Source organism: Panthera leo, chromosome B1 (assembly GCF_018350215.1).
Source record: "Panthera leo isolate Ple1 chromosome B1, P.leo_Ple1_pat1.1, whole genome shotgun sequence".
In the NCBI taxonomy this organism is placed as follows: Eukaryota; Metazoa; Chordata; class Mammalia; order Carnivora; family Felidae; genus Panthera; species Panthera leo.
The window spans coordinates 20,954,555-20,973,878 of record NC_056682.1 but is presented as its reverse complement, the minus strand read 5'-3'; the positions used below and the strand labels follow the sequence as shown (position 1 = coordinate 20,973,878).

The 19,324-nt window shown below is 38.3% G+C and overlaps 1 protein-coding gene across 2 annotated transcripts in view; it reads left to right on the top strand.

Annotated features, from left to right (window-relative positions):
- Nucleotides 1–19,324, top strand: part of SLC7A2 (solute carrier family 7 member 2) — a 72,182-nt gene that overhangs the window by 42,095 nt on the left and 10,763 nt on the right. For both annotated transcript variants that reach the window (XM_042934390.1, XM_042934389.1), the window contains exons 2-7: nucleotides 8,491–8,881; nucleotides 9,903–10,058; nucleotides 13,242–13,407; nucleotides 14,807–14,940; nucleotides 16,438–16,660; nucleotides 18,539–18,678. In XM_042934390.1, coding sequence (XP_042790324.1) covers nucleotides 8,506–8,881; nucleotides 9,903–10,058; nucleotides 13,242–13,407; nucleotides 14,807–14,940; nucleotides 16,438–16,660; nucleotides 18,539–18,678 — 1,195 coding nt within the window. In that variant the 5' untranslated portion in view covers nucleotides 8,491–8,505. The remainder of the gene's footprint in view (nucleotides 1–8,490; nucleotides 8,882–9,902; nucleotides 10,059–13,241; nucleotides 13,408–14,806; nucleotides 14,941–16,437; nucleotides 16,661–18,538; nucleotides 18,679–19,324) is intronic.

Here is a 19,324-nt window from a genome sequence, read left to right as displayed (position 1 = left end):
CTCTCTGACTCAGCAAACTCTTAACCTTCTGCAATGTGGTAAAATACTTCCTGTGCTTCCTTAGCTATCCCTCCTTTCATTAAGTGAACAGTTGATTCGTCAATGTAATTCATTGGTGTAAAAAGGTTTTAAATGTCTTTAGTAATTACTGTAGAACCCTTGATTGCTATTCCTGGGATCTTGACTACATGTAGGGTGCATTAAAGAAATAATGTTATCTGGAGCCCAGATTGGATGTATGTATGTCCAAGAAGAAAACGTTTTTTTCTGCCTTATAAAAAGCTGTGTCTTGGGGCGCCTGGATGGCTCAGTCCATTAAGCGTCCGACTTCAGCTCAGGTCATGATCTCACAGTTCCATGAGTTTGAGCCCCGCATCAGGCTCTGTGCTGACATCTCAGAGCCTGGAGCCTGCTTCAAATTCTGTGTCTCCCTTTCTCTCCGCCCCTACCCTATTCTCACTCTGTCTCCCTCTCTCTCAAAAATAAATAACATTTAAAAAATATGTTAAAATTTTTTTAATTAAAAAAAATTAAAAGCTGTGTCTTTCAGGTAGAGGGTGTGTATATATATATATATATATATATATATATATATATATATATATATGTAGGTGGGTATAAAGGAAAGGCCTTGGGGCGCCTGGGTGGCTCGGTCGGTTAAGCGTCCGACTTTGGCTCAGGTCATGATCTCGCGGTCCATGAGTTCGAGCCCCACGTCGGGCTCTGTGCTGACAGCTCAGAGCCTGGAGCCTGTTTCAGATTCTGTGTCTCCCTCTCTCTGTGACCCTCCCCCATTCATGCTCTGTCTCTCTCTGTCCCAAAAATAAATAAACATTAAAAAAAAAATTAAAAAAAATAATAATAAAAAATAAAGGAAAGGCCTTAATGCATGTTAAACTCAATGAGTGCCTTATTAGAAAAAATATCTAAACAAATTCAAGTTAATTCCATGAAGATACCTGCTCTTGGTAAGAAGAGGAATTATCAGGAAATACACCAGAAATGTCAAGAAGTAGCAGCAGTCTCGAAGGATTGAGATTGGAAGTGGAACCCAGTAGAGTAGGCCCTGCTGATAGCACCTTAATTTTCTTTAGTAGCTTCTGGTTTCAAGGAACAGAGACCATTCAAACTGCGAGGGGCATTGGAGTAATAGTGTTGTCAGGAGTCCCCATTGGTTGGAGGTACGTCCAAGAAGAACAGATTTTTTTCTGCCTTGTAAAAAGCGGTGTCTGTAATATTGCCTTGACTTTCTCTGTCTCAGTGCCTTCAGCTATGCCATGAAATTCATAGCAGTCCTGATCTCATATGGATACTGGGAAGAGTCTTGAAGGAGTAGACTAAAAGGGCTTAGATCAATACCGGGCACAATGGAAATGCTTAATGAATCTTAGCCGGTTTTATTAGCATAGCACTTCCGGAGTTGGGACCTCGCTTTGGAAAGGGCCTCTCCTGATGTTGGATGTGGCAGGTATAGGGTGACTGGGCCCAGCAGAGGACACCTCCCTCGGTAGCTGCCAGGGGAGAGAGAACAGGTGGCACCCTCTGGCATTCAGAGTGATTTATTAGCCAGAGATCGCTAAAACCTAACGGGAACGGGTTTCTGTCTGTGCCGAAAATGCCACCAAGATCCTTGAGCGTGAAAGTGGGGCGCTGACTGGGCAGATACTCCGGTTACCAAGGTACTGGGGGCTCTGGTTTCTTTTCCTTCTTTCTTTTTCTTTCTTTCTTTCTTTCTTTCTTTCTTTCCTTCTTTCCTTCTTTCTTTCTTTCTTTCTTTCTTTGTTTCTTCTTTTTTTTCCTTCCTTTCTTCTCCAACCCTAAAAATTGAAACTGGAAAACTTAATGTTTTTTTAATTGCTCTGCATCTATCTAAATGAGGCAGCTGGGGATGCCTTAGTCCTGTATTTTTTGCCTTTGCTAAATAAAGCTAAATGGGTTCACATTTTATTTTTATTTTTTAAATTTTTTTAAATGTTTATTTTTAAAAAATTTTTAAGTTTACTTGTTTATTTTGAGAGAGACAGAGCAAGTGGGGCAGGGGCAGAGAGAGAGAGAGAGAGAGAGAGAGAGAGAATCCCAAGCACACGTCGCACTGTCAGTGTGGAGCCCAACGTGGGGCTCGAACTCACGAACTGTGAGATCATGACCTCAGCTGAAACCAAGAGTTGGACGCTCAACTGACTGAGCCACCCAAGCGCCCCTGTTTATTTATTTTTTGAGAGAGACAGAGAGCAGGAGCTGGGGAGGGAGAGACAGGAGGGGACAGAGGATCTGAAGCAGGCTCTGCACTGACAGCAGAGAGCCTGATACGGTGCTCGAACCCACGAGCTATGAGATCATGATCTGAGCCAAAGGCAGACACTTCACCCACTGGGCCATCCAGGCGCCCCTAAATGGGTTCACATTTTAAAGCATCAGCCAAGTACCTTTGCAAACTCTATCAGCTGTTTGTTTGTTGCACGTCCTTAGAAAAAATGCTTGTCTCTGGATTTTGTGTCAGAAATTTTGAAATAGTTTACCATCCTTGTACTGATTTCGTATAAAAGGGCCCAAAATACAAATGTGATTGCTACAATGGTTATTGACTTTGTGTTGGCCTGAATTGAGTCATCGATTTCTATTTATTTCTACATTTGCATTCACCTAGCTGCAGAAAGCTTTGGAGGAACTTTTGAGAAATTTGTTCAGAAAACTTGCTTTGAAGGAAAGATAAGCTTTGGAACAAAATATAAGTGAAATATATATGAAAAAGTACTTTTGTTTTCCAGAAAAAAGAAAAGTTTTGAGTTTGAATGAAAACGTTTGTTGTTTTTGTCTTTTATCCTGCACTATACTTTTGATGTATTGTTTGAGAAATTAATCTCTTAAAAGTAAGTGAAAAGTGAAAAAAAAAGTCAATAATCTCATGGTATTATGTCCATATCCCTTTTCTCCTTTTCACTAAATTATTTAACCTACAATATAATTTGAAAATAAGGTTTTGAAATTTAAACTTTTAGAACTGTATTTGATGCTGAACTTGGAGATTGCAAACCCCAAAGGCCTACGTCAGACGAGAGAAAAACAGAGTGGGGCAGGGATCCCAATTCTGTGTGGTTTAATTCCTTTCCCCCTGTCAGTCCAGAAACAGAAAGTACAGATTGTTTCACCATGAAACTAGCAACTCAAATGAGGCAGGAAGAATTGGTTACAATTCTGACCACCTAATTTGTTGAGGATTTGTTGGAAGGCCCACCCCTCTGTCTTGCTGCAGCTGCTTTTTCCTGTAAGATTTATTGTCAGGGCCTGTGACACTGGCAGAGTATTAAGTTTGAAATTTCACTTTATTTAGGGAAGGAGGGGAAAGATCCATTTCTATGACACTAAACACTACATCAAAGTTTTGATTGACTTTTGACTGTACGTAGCAGATTCTAGAAGCTTTCTGTGGTTAGTTGAAAGTCTGCTCTATGGTAGTGTCCTATCATCGGAGCTAAGAATTTACTTGACCTAAAATTCTGTACTGTCGTTTGCAATCTGGATTGGAGAAGTTTGAGAAGGAGGTGATTCCCAGCTGCTGAGGAAGTACTTTAGTTTTCTGGCAAGAATCAATAGGGCTCCTTCACAGAGTTAGGTGTCTTGAAACAGTTATACTTCAGGGTTGGGGCAGGGGGCTGAGGACGATCTAATTGTAGCATTAGTCTCATTAAATGTATTCAGAGACTTCTCTGTTGCAGAGTCTGTCGAAAATCCCTTCTAGCCCTCTGTTGGCTAATAGCATTTTCAGATCTAAGCTAAGGTGTGTTTATTTTCCCTCCTCAATAGAGAGGCTGCTATCTTAGCAATTAGTAAAATAACTGTTGAAGAAAGATACGTATCTGTTTCTGCTATTACCAGAATCATTTGTGACTTTGGGAATGTTGATTGGAGCTTTTATATTCTAAGGCTAAGGCCATGAGGTAATCAGTGTTGTGTGGGCCTCTCCCAAAAGTCTAGATGGTCATCCTTTACTACATTTCTGGAGGTTTGGTTTTAAATACCAGTCCTTGGTCACAACAGCAATAGCTGACAGTGGATATGATGGTGTGGATTGTTGTCTGCTCTTGGAAAAACTGTCTGTGCACCCTAGACCAATAGAACCACCTTCAAAATCCCTGCATATTCTCCCTGCATAGTTGTGTGTTGATGAGACAGCACACAGGAGCCCAGGCAAGGACAGTGGATACAGACCTGACTCAAAGGAGAGGTATGAGTGGATTTTTTTCAGAAAAGAAAATCACTTGGAGAAGTATGATAAAGTTATCCTATCTCACATAAGGAGCATATCTTTTTTTTTATGGATTTATTTATTTATTTATTTATTTATTTATTTATTTTTGAGACAGAGAGAGAGCGTGAACAGGGGAGGGGCAGAGAGAGAGGGAGACACAGAATCTGAAGCAGGCTCCAGGCTCTGAGCTGTCAGCACAAAAGCCCATGCTAGGGCTGGAACTCACGAACTATGAGATCATGACCTGAGCTGAAGTTGGACGCTCAACCGACTGAGCCACCCAGGCGCCCCAGGAGCATATCTTTTTTAAATGTTTTAAAAGGAAAAATTATAAAAACTATGTAAATACCAAATTATATCACTGATAGAAAGCACAAATATCTTTTATTTTTCTTATTCCCCTGTTACTATTCTACTTCCATGTATTAGGTGGTCTCCACAAAAACCTACTTTACAAAAGCACAGTTCTTTTTTCTTTATTGACTAAAATCTACAGGATTGAATACATGTTTGTTGAATAATGGTTCATTAAATGGACCCCGTATGTTTTTACATTGCTTTTCTCTCATCCCATTATATTTCTGCAAAATTGGTTTTGTGTCATAGCGTCTGCAATCAGTGTTTTATCAGATAGGTGTGCGTAGTTGAGATTGTTTGTGAGGGACATTGTGTAACCTGTTGGTTCTGAGAAGAGTTTCTGACGTATGTGTTTCTGTTACTCAAAGCAAATGAATGCTTGACAAATGGCAGCTTTGTCTTATTTCCTCAGGGCAACAGAGAAAATACTTTCCATTTTTAATACAAAAGAGGTAGTAGATCTTACCTGATTAAAACTATACATTTCTGCAAAACCATTTTGCTTCCTATGTAATCTGGAGGAAATGAAATTCACTTTTCTGTTGACAAGATGACGGTCACTCATGTATTCATTTTGGATAAATGTTAAGAGTTTTTGCTGTTTTTAACATTTCAGAGAGGTTTGTAGTATTGGTTGGCTTGCTTAGCCCCTTTAATTTTTATGCTGCATTTTCTGTGTGTGTGGTTTTTTGTTTTTTGTCTTTTTATTTTTTAGAAATTTCACAAAGAACATTGTTACTCTATTACCAGAAAAAAAGAATTAAAAAAATAAGAGCCCACCCAGAATCCCGCCACTTTTTTTTTAGTTTGCTTTGCTTCCTTCTAGATGCTTTCCCTTTAATTAGAAATAGTTGCAATAGTTGCAGAATTTGCTTCTTTTATTCATGAAAACTGGGGTTAATCCAGTATTTTATCAAGAGTGTTTCACTTAGTTCAGTGAGGAACAGATATGCCTCATTTTGCCTATCACTTGTTTCCTAAAGTTGTAGGCGACGTGTCCCATTTTCACATGATCTTAAATCATTACTAAAATTCAGTGGATTTGGGCGCCTGGGTGGCTCAGTTTGTAAAGTGTCTGACTTTGGCTCAGGTTATGATCTCAGGGTTCTTGAGTTCAAGTCCCACATTGGGCTCTATGCTGACAGCTTAGAGCGTGGATGGAGCCTGCTTTGGATTCTGTGTCTCTCTCTCCCTGCCCCTCTCCTGCTTCTGCTCTGTCTCTCTCTCTCTCTCTCTCTCTCAAAAATAAATAAACATTAAAAAAAATTTTAACTCCGTTCTTCTTCATTGCTGAGCACTTTTCAGCTGGCAGTGATCCCTACTCCTTGCTCTTTGCACATCTCTGTGTGAAAACACTTCGGTGTTATGGAAGGCGAGTGTAGTAAACCCCTTCACTTCCTCTCACTTGGCCTTTTATATAACTTCACCTTTTCAAGTCTTCATTCTTTTTTAAGCAGATCACTTTCTTACCTTATCTTCTAGCTGTGTTATCTGAGAAATAGCTACTTAGGGCTAGGTAGGGGTAGAAACTGATACACATTTGATTTATAGAAGTATTCGGTTTTGACTTTGGAAGCTAGAATATGTTGGCAACATTGGAGAGGTCACATGTATTTGCAGATTTTTTCAACAAGTATTTGTGAAGGGCCGTGCTGGGCACTAGGTCAGGGGGTGTGGACAGTACTGATACGTAAAACTTTAGGGGCACCTGGGTGGCTCAGTCAGTTAAGCATCCGACTCTTGATCTTGGCTCAGGTCATGATCTCACAGTCTGTACTATCGAGCCCTGCGTTAGGCTCCTGCTATCAGCACAGAGCCTGCTTGGAATTCCCTCTCATTCCCTCATTCCCTTCCTCTCTGTCTCTCTCTCTCTCTCTCTCTCAAATAAATAAATAAATAAATAAATAAATAAATAAATAAACATTTAAAAAATGTTTATTTTCACTGTCAAGGAACTTTTCACTCATTTTACTATTTCTGCAGGGTTTTTCTCTACCTTCTTTTGAACTAGCTGTTCTTGAAATCAAGGACTTGCACTTACATTGATACATGAATTCTGTTCAGGGAGTGAGCTTTGTCTGCTAGGTTTAGTGTAAAACTGGATGATGCATATCCCAGAAATGTCTCTGTCTCTTCTGAGCACCAAGTCGTTTACATTTAACATAGAATGTTCATCTTATTTATTGTTTTTAAATAATTTTAATAATAGCTGTCTTTTATAGATATGAAGGTTGAGAAATGTTCGAGGGTTTATTTTATAAGATAGAAAGCTCTGGGTTCTTCAGAGAAGGTGGCAAAGCTGTGATCTCATGAGTTTAGAGAATTGATAATAGAATGCGATTGAAGGAGGCCGCACGCAATCTCTGCATCATTGTGCAGAAGTGGCGAACAGGACTCGGAACTTCTGAAAGTTAAATACATTTAATTTTGCTGACTGATAAGCTGCATATGCTATTATATTCCCCGTTCCTTAGTTATTTCCTAGTCTGCTGAGTTATATGTCTCTGTAGACAAGGCCATGTAGGGCTTTTTAATTTTAATATGTATTTTGCGTATAAGGTGTATATGTCTACTAGAGATAATTTAGAAATATATATTAGCAATATAATACATATTCTATGAAATACGTGGAAGTAGAAATTAGCTTCTACCCAGAGATCATCATGGTTAATATTTTGGTATATTTTACTTCAGACTTTTTACTGTAATATGTATACATTTTTTTTCCTTACTAAGATCCATACTTTATTTTATAGCCTGATAATTTTTTGCGGTGTTAGGTTGTTTGGGCCTATAGAGTATGGGGAGTAAGTCTTTCTGTCTACCTTATTCATTCCATTTTAAAAAGAACACAGCATATTTGGCATGGACTTTGGGCTTATTTATTTATTTATTTATTTATTTAGAAATCTCAAGTCATTGTAAATGAGCGTGTATATTTTACTACAAATTCATACTCAAACTATCACTGAATAGCAATTTTATTTAGATAAATTCAAGTGTGTTTGGGGAGGAATTTTTTTTATTCTAAAATGTTCAAATGGCTTCACATTAAAAGAGACTGAAATGAAAACAGAGCTCACATGTATTTGATAAAGCTGTAAAATACGTAATAATGGTGTTTTTTTACCAGCTTTTAGACAATAAATAGACTGCAAGCCCCATAAAATTGGAGACTGTGAATACATACCACCCCATTCTAGACATGTTTCTTTTTTTTTTTTTTTTAAGTTTATTTCTTTATTTTGAGAGAAAATGTGTGCATGCATTCATGGAAGGGAGACGCATGGAGAGGGGAAGAGAATCCCAAGCGGGTCAGTGCAGAGCCCGACAGAGGACTCTAACTCACAGACTGTGAGATCATGACCTGAGCCAAGATCAAGAGTCAGATGCTTAACTAACTGAGCCACCCAGGTGCTCTGTTTCTTAGCACAATCCCTAGCATTCAATAAGGCATAAAAAACATGAGTTGAATGAATGATTAAAGAAAAGAAAGATGAGGTAATTCATCTCCTTGCTTGTAGTGAGGACAAAGGAGCCTTGTCCCGGAAGAGATTTCTATCAGCGTATCTTTAAAAATTGTAGCAGCACAAATGAACAAAAATGGCAAATCTTTTTAACCACCCAAAGCTTCTATTCCTGTGTTCCCCAGATAAGCCATTTGTTGTAGTCTCTTAGAAAAGGCCGTGTATTAGTGGACTCTAAGAAATTCACAACTTTGACTTTTTCAGCCCTCTTTCTGATTGCTCTAGGCTGTGTTTCTAGTAAAAGTCAAACAGAAACAAAAATGACGTGGTGCCATAATTGTGTTGAGAAGCTAGGCCAATAGTTGGAGGGATGATGATTCCAGCTCCACCTCTAACCTCCTCTCTTCTCTTCCTCAGGCTACTTTCTTCAGAATGATTCCCTGCAGAGCCGTGCTGTCTTTTGCCCGATGTCTGATCCGGAGAAAAATCGTCACTCTGGACAGTCTAGAAGACTCCAAATTATGCCGCTGTTTATCCACCATGGACCTCATCGCCCTGGGGGTTGGAAGCACTCTTGGTGCTGGGGTTTACGTCCTGGCTGGGGAGGTGGCCAAAGCAGATTCTGGTCCCAGCATCGTGGTGTCCTTCCTCATTGCTGCCCTTGCTTCCGTGATGGCAGGCCTTTGCTATGCTGAATTTGGGGCCCGAGTTCCCAAGACTGGGTCTGCGTATTTATACACATATGTCACTGTTGGAGAGCTGTGGGCATTCATCACTGGCTGGAATCTCATTTTATCTTACGTGATAGGTACGTTTCAAAAAAAAAAAAAAAAAAATCAGGGGCGCCTGGGTGGCTCAGTCGGTTAAGCGTCCGACTTCAGCCTGGGTCATGATCTCGCGGTCCGTGAGTTCGAGTCCCGTGTCGGGCTCTGGGCTGATGGCTCAGAGCCTGAAGCCTGCTTCCGATTCTGTCTCCCTCTCTCTCTGCCCCTCCCCCGTTCATGCTCTGTCTCTCTCTGTCTCAAAAAATTAAAAAAAAACGTTAAAAAAAAATTAAAAAAAAAAAATCAATCTAGTTTTGTGAAATGGTAGAAATAGCACTGAGGTGGAGGCCTTGGCCTATCTTTGTAGGTCTTCATTAGTTAGTGACCATGTGATCGTGAGTGACTCACTTGATCCCTGTATGTCCCATTTATCTCACCTCTAAAATGTCTCCCTAGTTGCAAAATCCAATGATTCTGCTTCATCTCTGAATATGCTTCTTAGTGGGTTTGGAAACCTGCTTTCTGAAAAACTATGGTTCCATGGGGTGCCTAGCTCAGTTGGTTGAGCGCCTGACTCGATTTCAGCTCAGGTCATGATCCCAAGGTCATGGGATGGAGCCCCGCATCAGGCTCTGTGCTGAGTATGGAGCTTGCTTGGGATTCTTACTCTCTCTCTCTCTCTCCCTGTGTCCCTCTCTCCCACTCTTGCCCTCTCTCTAAAATAAAATAAATAAAATAAAATAAAATAAAATAAAATAAAATAAAATAAAATAATAGAATAAATAACCATAGTTCTTTAATGCAAATAAAGTTAGCTGATTCCACAGTTATATACTTGAGCATTTGGTTACCAATGTATAATTATAAAATTATTATATATATATATATTATATGTAATAATATGTATATTCTATATAAAATTATCAGGGTAATTTTATATGTGATTAAAACTTTGAGTTCTGTCTGAACTAACTCACGTTCCTTCTAGAATAGAGTAGCGAATGGTGTTATGTTAATCTTCTCCCAGTGACCTCGTATTCTCCGTATGTTCTTTATTTTGGGAAGGTACATCAAGTGTTGCAAGAGCATGGAGTGGCACCTTTGATGAACTTCTCAGCAAACAGATTGGTCAGTTTTTCAGGACCTACTTCAAAATGAATTATACCGGCCTTGCAGAGTATCCTGACTTTTTTGCTGTGTGTCTTATATTACTTCTAGCAGGTAAGAAGACCAATCACACTCCTCCCTGAGATGAGCCAGACTAATCATCCCGGCAAACTAAGTTACCACTGGATTTCGGGCCTGAGTTCCCAAGATGAGATGGCATATTTATGTGTTTAGGTTACTGTTGGGTACCCATGGGCCTCATCACTGGCTAGAATCACATTTTTTCTTATGTGACAGACATGTTTTAAAAAGAAATCTAAATTGTATGGAAGGGGAGAAATAGCACTTCTAAGTAAATGGTACTTGGAATGCACTGAAGAATAGGATAAGACACATCATTATAGTAGCAATTGGAGATTTGCAGGGATGAAGTTTCAATAAGGAGGAATGTACACTTTTTGGCATTATTTTATCTTGTTGGCTACAATAAGCATATTGGCAAACATACGGTTTCTAGAAGAATTTCTGTCTATTCATGCCTTCATCTATGTAATGTAGTATCTAGCTGAAAAAGAAGCATATTCAAACCACCTGTCATTTTTTAATACAGATATTATGTGGCCAAACATACTTGAGGCTAGAATTTTCCCATGTTTATCAGTCATGTAGCATAGTGATTCAGAAAGGCACAGGAATTAGAATCAGAACAACCAGATTTTCAGTCCTACTTTGGCACTCACTATCTTTGGACCATTGAATGACATAATCTTTCTGTGACTCAGTTTGTTCATCCATAAAATGGGGATATCAGTGTCTGTCTTGTACAGACTTCTTGCCTGGTTCATAGGAAGCACTTAGATGGCAGACAGTTTTATTTTGTAGGCATACTTAATCCCTGTTGCCACATTATATTTGTTTTGATTATTTGAACATTTTCTACTTCAACTGTCATCCTCACTTGCACTCCTGCTTAAACCAATCAAGGATTTTACTAAGAATAAAATCTATGTTCTCACTTCCTACCTGATGTACCCTGGATAGCTGCCCCTTATTTTCCTGTCCAACCTTCTCTCCATCTACTCTCTCCCATGCTTACAAAGGTGTGACAGAAATATCTTTTTATAATGAACGTTTTACTTATACAATTATACAATTAAAAAAAATTGTATCTTTAAAAAAGTTAGTCATTTATTAAATATTTTATGTAGGGTTAAGGACATGAACAAAATTTATAGCTCAAAACTATTTGACATTTTACCTGTAATGTCAAGAAAAATTACAACAATTGTTCTCAACAGGTGAGAGATTTCATTTGTTTTGGTTTCTAAATAGCCTAGCTAACATTAAATTAGTTACATCATATTTTATTTAGGGATGATTTCAATGATCTTAATGTATTCAGCTTTAATCTCTAAGCGATGAGAAGCATGTAGCTGTGACAAGGTTAGAATCATGAAAGTCCATGGCAGGACTCAGGCCTTGGCCTCTATCATTGTCCTGTGTCGTTGACCAGTATGTTTTTACTTTATATATAGGCTAAGCTCACATGATAACTTTGTCCTTAGAATATCTGAAGATCAGAACCTCTGAATATAAGTTTCGATTCATATTGTAATACCAGATGTCTTGTCAGCTGAAGCTTTTGCTTTATTAAAGACACAGGGAAGTAAGTGTATACAGTATTTAGAGGAGATATTCATTGGTCTCTAATCTATTGGCAGGAGGTAAGGATCTCAGGATAGAGCATGCACAAGGGGTATTGGGAAACTCTATAAACATGACAGTGGCTTTATTTTTTTCCAAATGGATAGGGGTGCAGCGTATAGAGTGTATTTCCAAAGAGTGTAGGTGTATACAGGTTTCTAGTGTGAAAGAGCCAATAATTATACCGTTCATGCAGTTCCCTTTTTTTCATTATAGTTAACATTATCATAAAATTCTGGGAATTATATAGGTAGCAGAATGAAACCCAGCCTCCCTCTTCTTTACTTGGGTAATTTTGCTTATTCGATCCTGGGTGGTATGGATTTGTGGAAGAAGCAAGTAGTTACGTGACATAATCCCTTCATCACCATCCTCTCCCTAGCAGGAACAAGTAAACTTTCTTTGGTCCATAATTCGTATGTTAACATAAGATGGATTAAAAATAAAAATATGATAAATACAGTCATGATAGAAGGAAACAAAGGTAAACATTTGGGGTTAATATTGGGGAGACTCTTTCTAAAGGTAGGGAAACTAAAGAGGAAAAATTTATGTTCTAAAACTTTCACATATGTATATATAATCAGCACTAAGAATAAAAGTAAATGATAAACTGGGAAAAACATGCAATACATGACAGGAAGACAGCTCCTTGCATTATTATATAAATAAATCTAACAAATTGATATAAATAGAATAACCTAATAGAAAAAATGGGCAGCTTCAATTGGGCCACACTTTCTGGAGAATATTTCTGATAATGCGGACCGAAAGCCTTGTATGAAAGGACATACCTTTGATGTGGTATTACCTTATATAACATTATTATAAAGGAATAATTAGAAAATGTACAAAGATATTTATAAAAGGATGATGATGTGATGTCAGTACTATTTATAGTTGTAAGAAACTAAGAGCTACCTGTCAATCTATAAATAAGGGATTATAGTGTCTTCATATTGTGGAAGAGTATGTGGCTGTTAAAAATGAGGTTCTCTGTTTGTCAACATGAAAATGTGTGTGTGTGCATGCATACGTGCTCATGCCCAGAATTCTGGAGAATAGATTATACTTGATCTTTATTTCCTTCATATTTTTTCTGTATCTTCAAATTACTTGAATAGGAAATTGATTACTTTTACAGTAAGAATATAAAATAAAGCTATTAAAATGAGAATCGACTTTTAAAAATATCCTTTTGGTGTAACAGTTGAAGAATTATTTTGTTGTATGTATTATTTGTTTTATGTATGTTGAGATGGCCTTTTTAGACGAGCATTTCATTGAAATTCAGTTACTTTACCTCTGTCTATCTATTGGTGATAATAGCCAAAGTCACTAGACCTATTGATTTCTTGAAGTGTGGCGTCTCCTGGCTATGAGCACAGCCGGCCTTCTAAAACCAAGTTGGTTGTGTTTAGGAGACATTGTTACACAGTTAAATGAGTCAAAACGGGCGATAGAAAAGGATAAATGTAAGTTAAATATATGAATCCTGGTGAAATAATATCCTAAACCGTGTAACAGCCTCAAAATGCCATTGCTTTTGCTAAAACTTGGGTAAAAATTAAAATACCCTTTCTTTTTCCGTAGGTCTTTTATCTTTTGGAGTGAAAGAATCAGCTTGGGTGAATAAAATCTTCACAGCTATTAACATCCTGGTCCTTCTTTTTGTTATGGTTGCTGGGTTTGTGAAAGGCAATGTGGCAAACTGGAAGATTAGTGAAGAGTTTCTCAAAAATATATCATCAAGTGCCAGGTATAATATTTGGGTTTTTCCCTTCTTATTTTGAGTGCTTTCTCCACCACCACCCCCCCCACCCCCGCCAATTTTCCTGCTTTTGTCTTATGTTACATTTTCCTTTACCAACAGTGGTTCTCAATTTTTGTGCTTAGGAGAGATTTCTGAGGGTCTGTTCTCTTCCGAGACCCTTCTTCCCAGTGTCCCCCCACCCCCACACAAATGCATACTTGTGCTCACTATTGAGCAGCCGTTGGAAGGCCTGCAGCGGCTCCTTCTCAGCTTCAAGCTCTGCGGTTGGTATAGGAGTAGAGCGAAGTGAGATCCTAACTGGAGGAAGGATGCTCCTTCCCCACAAAGGTTTGCCCCCTTTTACAAACAATGGGTGTTCTGGAGACTTGAATTCCTTAGTGCTTCCGTTGGGGAACACTGTTTGGTTTCGTTGCATTCTTGCAGCCTTGTAGTGCTTTTCAGGCCTTGATTTTTGGAAAATGTTGGTTGCAAAAGCAGAATTGTCTGTGCATTTTACTTTAAACCTGATAGGCTCAAAAATTGAATTCGTAATAATTATATACAGAAGGTTTCAGCCCAAGATTTATATTAATATTCCTATGTGTAAATAAAATAAGGTTACAGAAATATCTGTTACATGAAGTGAGGTGTAACTACATGGTTTTCTTTATGTATGTTGTTTATAGTCATTATTTTGAGGCAAAAAATTAATATCCTCTGGCTTTATACAATTTTGAAAAAATGTTTATTTATTTTTTAGAGAGTATGAGTGGGGGAGGGGTAGAAAAAGAGGGAGACAGAGAATCCCAGGCTGTCAGCAAGGAGCCTGATGCAGAGCTCCAACTCACGAGTTGTGTGGTCATGACCCGAATCTAAACTGAGTGTCAGATGCTTAACCAACTGGGTCATCCAGGTGCCCCTGGTTTTATACAATTTTTACCATGTAATAAAATACTCAACTTCAATATTAGTAATCAAGCCTAGAGAATTTGATCACCTTTTCAAATGCCTTATTAGGAAAATTTTTAAGTGTGCAGCCTGCCCAACTATCCATGAGAAGAGGAAGTGTCATGTCTTTGTTTCAAGGCATGGCTCATATATAGCGTCTCTGCTCTCACAATCCTGCCTGGCTGTGAGTTCCAGCCAGAGTGGATCTGGACTTTGTGCTTATGCTATTGATCAGCCTCCAGATGAGTGTTAGCAACCCAGGAGGATGCCATTGTTGGAAACACCACTACATTCTCTAGGACAGGGTGAGAAAAGTAGGATTTACTCTTAATTTTATATATGTAAGTTTCAAAGAGCTGGTGAACACAATAGCTTTCCAAAGAGGTAGTTTGAGACAAATCACTAGAAGAAGTTTTCTATGAAAATAACTTTCCCTTGTGCTTGTTTTCCGCCTTAGAGAGCTGCCTTCTGAAAATGGAACAAGTATCTATGGGGCTGGTGGCTTTATGCCGTATGGCTTTGCAGGGACTTTGGCTGGGGCTGCCACCTGCTTCTATGCCTTCGTGGGATTTGACTGCATTGCAACAACTGGTAAGGGAAGAATCTTGGTTCTCTGTGGAAGGAAAGGTGTTCCTTGTTGTACACAAGTACCCATGGGTGGCAGCAGAAGGTCAAGGAAAGAGTGAGATTTGGGGTAATCAGGGCTGGTTCTGGACCCAGCTGTGGCGCCTACTGTATGTGATAAAAAAGAAACTTAGTAAAATGCTCTGAGCCTTGGTTTCCACTTTGGTAAAATAGGGAGAGCCAGTACCTATCCCTCATGTTAACCCCTCATGTTATGAAGGTTACTTAAGATATAATACACATGAAGGGCATCTGGGTGGCTCAGTCGGTTAAGCGTCCGACTTCAGCTCAGGTCATGATCTCACAGTCTGTGAGTTTGAGCCCCACATCGTGTTCTGTGTTGACAGCTTGGAGCCTGGAGCCTACTTCGGATTCTGTGTCTCCCTCTCTCTCTGCCCTTCCCCCGCTCGCACTCTGTCTCTCTCAATAAACATTAAAAAAAATTTTTTTTAAATATAATACACTTGAAAAATACTTTGCAAGCTGTCAAATATTTTATAAATGTTAGTCATAATTACTGTCCTTAACCTTCAGCCTGGAAGTAACCTTCAGTACTATCACAATGAGTAACAAATGATGACCATGCTCTTAAGTTGTCTCTTTTTTAGTAAGATAAAATATATTGTGGTAATTCTTTTCTCTTTATCTTATGCAACAAAGCCATCATGTCAGAATCACTCTCTTACGTGCTTCTTCTGGGTTTCAGATTACTGTATGGCCGTGTGATTGACCATTTTGAGGCATTGCAAATGCCAACTCTTACTAGAAAGATTCAAAGCACTATTTTTGTTGTTATTGAAACTGCAACTTAATATAAATTGGCACACTGGGTAGAAAAAGTTTACCTTCATATTTATGGAAGCCTTCCTATGTAGGAGCCCACAGAATGCCATGGCAGTCATTTAATTTCTGTGGATGAATCATTTTCCAAATGATTAAGACTGCTATGCTATCCCAAAAAATTTAATATGCTGGTATACCATGTTTTCTTTCTAGAAATGGGAAACTGACCTGCATGATATCTTGCTTTCTCTTCTTGCCTCTGGGAATTGGAATTTTGTGTAATAACGGAGTACGCTTAAATTTTTTTTTAACATTTATTTACTATTGAGAGACAGAGAGACACAGAGCATGAGCAGGGACGGAGCAGAGAGAGGGGGAGACACAGAATCCGAAGCAGGCTCCAGGCTCTGAGCTGTCAGCACAGAGCCCAACGCGGGGCTCGAACTCACAAACTGTGAGATCATGACCTGAGCTGAAGTCAGACGCTTAACCTCCTGAGCCACCCAGACGCCCCAGAGTACGCTTAAGAAGAGAGAAAATTTCATGTAGAATAGATGGATCAAGCTAAGAAAACAGAAGGGACAAAAGCAGACTGAAATTACCATGAAGGAGAAGAAGAATCCGTGTTTTATCTATTAACGTTTTAGTAAATATGCAAATATTTTGTTTATATCTCCTTAGGTGAAGAAGTCCGGAATCCTCAGAAAGCGATTCCTATTGGAATTGTGACTTCTTTGCTTGTTTGCTTTATGGCCTATTTTGGGGTCTCTGCAGCTTTAACACTTATGATGCCATACTACCTCCTGGATGAGAAAAGCCCTCTTCCAGTAGCATTTGAATATGTTGGATGGGGTCCTGCCAAATACGTTGTCGCAGCGGGCTCCCTCTGTGCTTTGTCAACAAGGTATATTGCATTGCCTGTGAGGCAGGGGCTGTGGGTGTTACTGCAGAGGAGTCATTGTTTAAAGAATTGCTTCAGTAGGTTTTAAAAATACTCCTAGTATAAGGTATATGTTATGCAACTACATATTCTCTGAATAGTTTGACCAGAACCTTCCATATGAAAGTCTTAAGTGGCAAAACGTTTTTCACCCATCAGTTAAAAGTCAGTTTTTCAAGATAATGGTGGTCCAAGCTTCAGTAGAAATGTATGTATACGGCATTGATACACGTGGACACATACACACACACGTATGCCACACGTATTCATGTGTGTATATATTATAAAACTCTAGGACACTTATACCAGCATGTTTCCCTGCTGGCTTCGGTATTACTTGTAGTGTTACAGACCACTGAGACCTGGTGTGCAGACTTGATGTTCTCTGTCGTCTTTTAAAATAATATCAAGTCTCTGACTGGGAGCTGTATGCTGTGACATTGTCCAACGTAATATGCTTTTTACTGTGAAACACTGAGACTTTCTCTTTAGTACCGATCGGAGTGAACTTGGTCTAGAAATAGAAATTACTGTTTTGAAATTGATGCTGAAAGTTCATATAATGTCTGTGTGGAAAGAAAAAGGTAGTTGAATCTCAACTGCCCAGATTTTCAGGGGCTACTTGTTTTCGTACTTGAGAATCCATTTCTCAGGCTCCCTGAGCTATTCACGTTTCAAATTAACATATGATTATAAGACATTTCATTCTAGTTTATATCATGGGATACTGTATAAAATTCTTACAAAGAGAAAATTAATCTCTTTGCCTGATTGCTAATTTTTTTAAGTGAAAATAAGTTGTTAAAAGTCCGAATTAGAAAAAAAATCTTTTCATATAATTCATCAGCCTAGCTTTTCATCGCTCTCAAAAAATCCTATTTATTTTCTATTCAGGATAATATTTAGTAGCAAGTAGAAATTGCCCCCATTGGTTTCTCAGCCATCCGCTAATGTTGAGGTTTATTCTGAATAGTTTGAAAAAATCTGAACTATGAAGACATCATGCCATCATGGTCTTAGAAGATAGACAAAGATTTATCCATGGCCAAGTCAGCCCAGCTTTATCAAAAGATAAAATGAATATTTAAAACAAAATATTTTACATATTTTCTTTCAAATGGTTATTTTTTTTTATAACTAAGTCATGTATGGATTCGTGCAGCCAGTAAACACACAAGAAATTTGAAACATCTAAAGCAAAGAGCATTTTCTTAAAACTTTGCTGTTCCTGACTTTTAATCGTGGCTACTTCTGTGTACTAAATTTACAGTAAGTTGGTGTATTTTTGTGGTTTTTTTTTACCCTTTCTCTCTTGATTATCTTGTGATGCTGGGTATTATTACTAATATGATCAAATACCAAGCAATATGAGGAAAAATAATGATAAAATAAATACAAGAAGTACATAATCATTGAATAAATGAAGTGACTATACTATGAATTCAAATTACTTAATCTCTAATTTCATATCCGTTTAGAAATTTTGTTTTCTGAGTTATTGCCACTAAAAATGTCTTAATGCTATGATTGGTTTTGGTTTTCTTAAGTCTTAATTACTTAGTTTTAATTCAGTAATAATTGCGGGCATGCACAAATTACTTGCACTATTGTTCTTAGTGTGGTGAGTGTGCGGGGCAAATATCTATAACAGAATAATAGGTAGCACAATGGTCAATATTGGCAAGTATTTTTAAATGCCCAATCATAACACATTTAAAAATAACAAGACGTCATAATCATGGTTGTGATGCTGAGTTTTATAGGAGTCGCTTAATTTCAGTTCTGAGATGTCGTCTTGCATGAATGTATTTGCCATCCTGCATGTGTTTGCTTTTTATTCAGTCTTCTTGGATCCATTTTCCCAATGCCGCGGGTAATCTATGCTATGGCGGAGGATGGGTTGCTTTTCAAATGTCTAGCTCAAATCAATTCCAAAACGAAGACACCAGTAATTGCTACTTTATCATCGGGTGCGGTGGCAGGTGAGAGTTGACTTTTGTTAAGAAAAGGGGGATCTTTTTTCTCATCAAGGATTCTGAAGAGAAATGCAGTTAGGTAGTTTTCTGTTTTGATCTAAATAAAGGTCAGTAACTTTTTTTGTGAATGTTTCCTTTTTTGATGTTTTTTTTGGTTTGTTTTTCTGGGTTTTTTTGGCCTAGGTTCTGCATTTTAGTGTGTCCGGTCTTTACCTGTGTATGCCTGTCTAGAGTAATACTTCACAATAACTCACATGCGGATTATGAATTTTTCTGTTCTAGTCTTCTGGGCTCTATGTTTCCTTTACCCCGAATTCTATTTGCCATGGCCCGAGACGGTTTACTGTTTAGATTTCTTGGCAGAGTGAGTAAGAGGCAGTCACCAGTTGCCGCCACGTTGACGGCAGGGGTCATTTCTGGTAAGCTTTTCAAACATAGGATTCTTCAGCATTGGCCTTAAACGTTTTATGCGCATGCATGGACTTATAAAGAGGGTCTGCTTGCTGTGCATGTAAGTTAAGAAAAAAAAAAATCACTGATCAATTAGGTTATGAACATTGAGATCTGAAAATTGTGGTGGTGGTGGTCTACTGAAATTCATTCTTAACTGACCCTTGGGGATTTTTTACCATTTCATTATTTTAATTTTTGG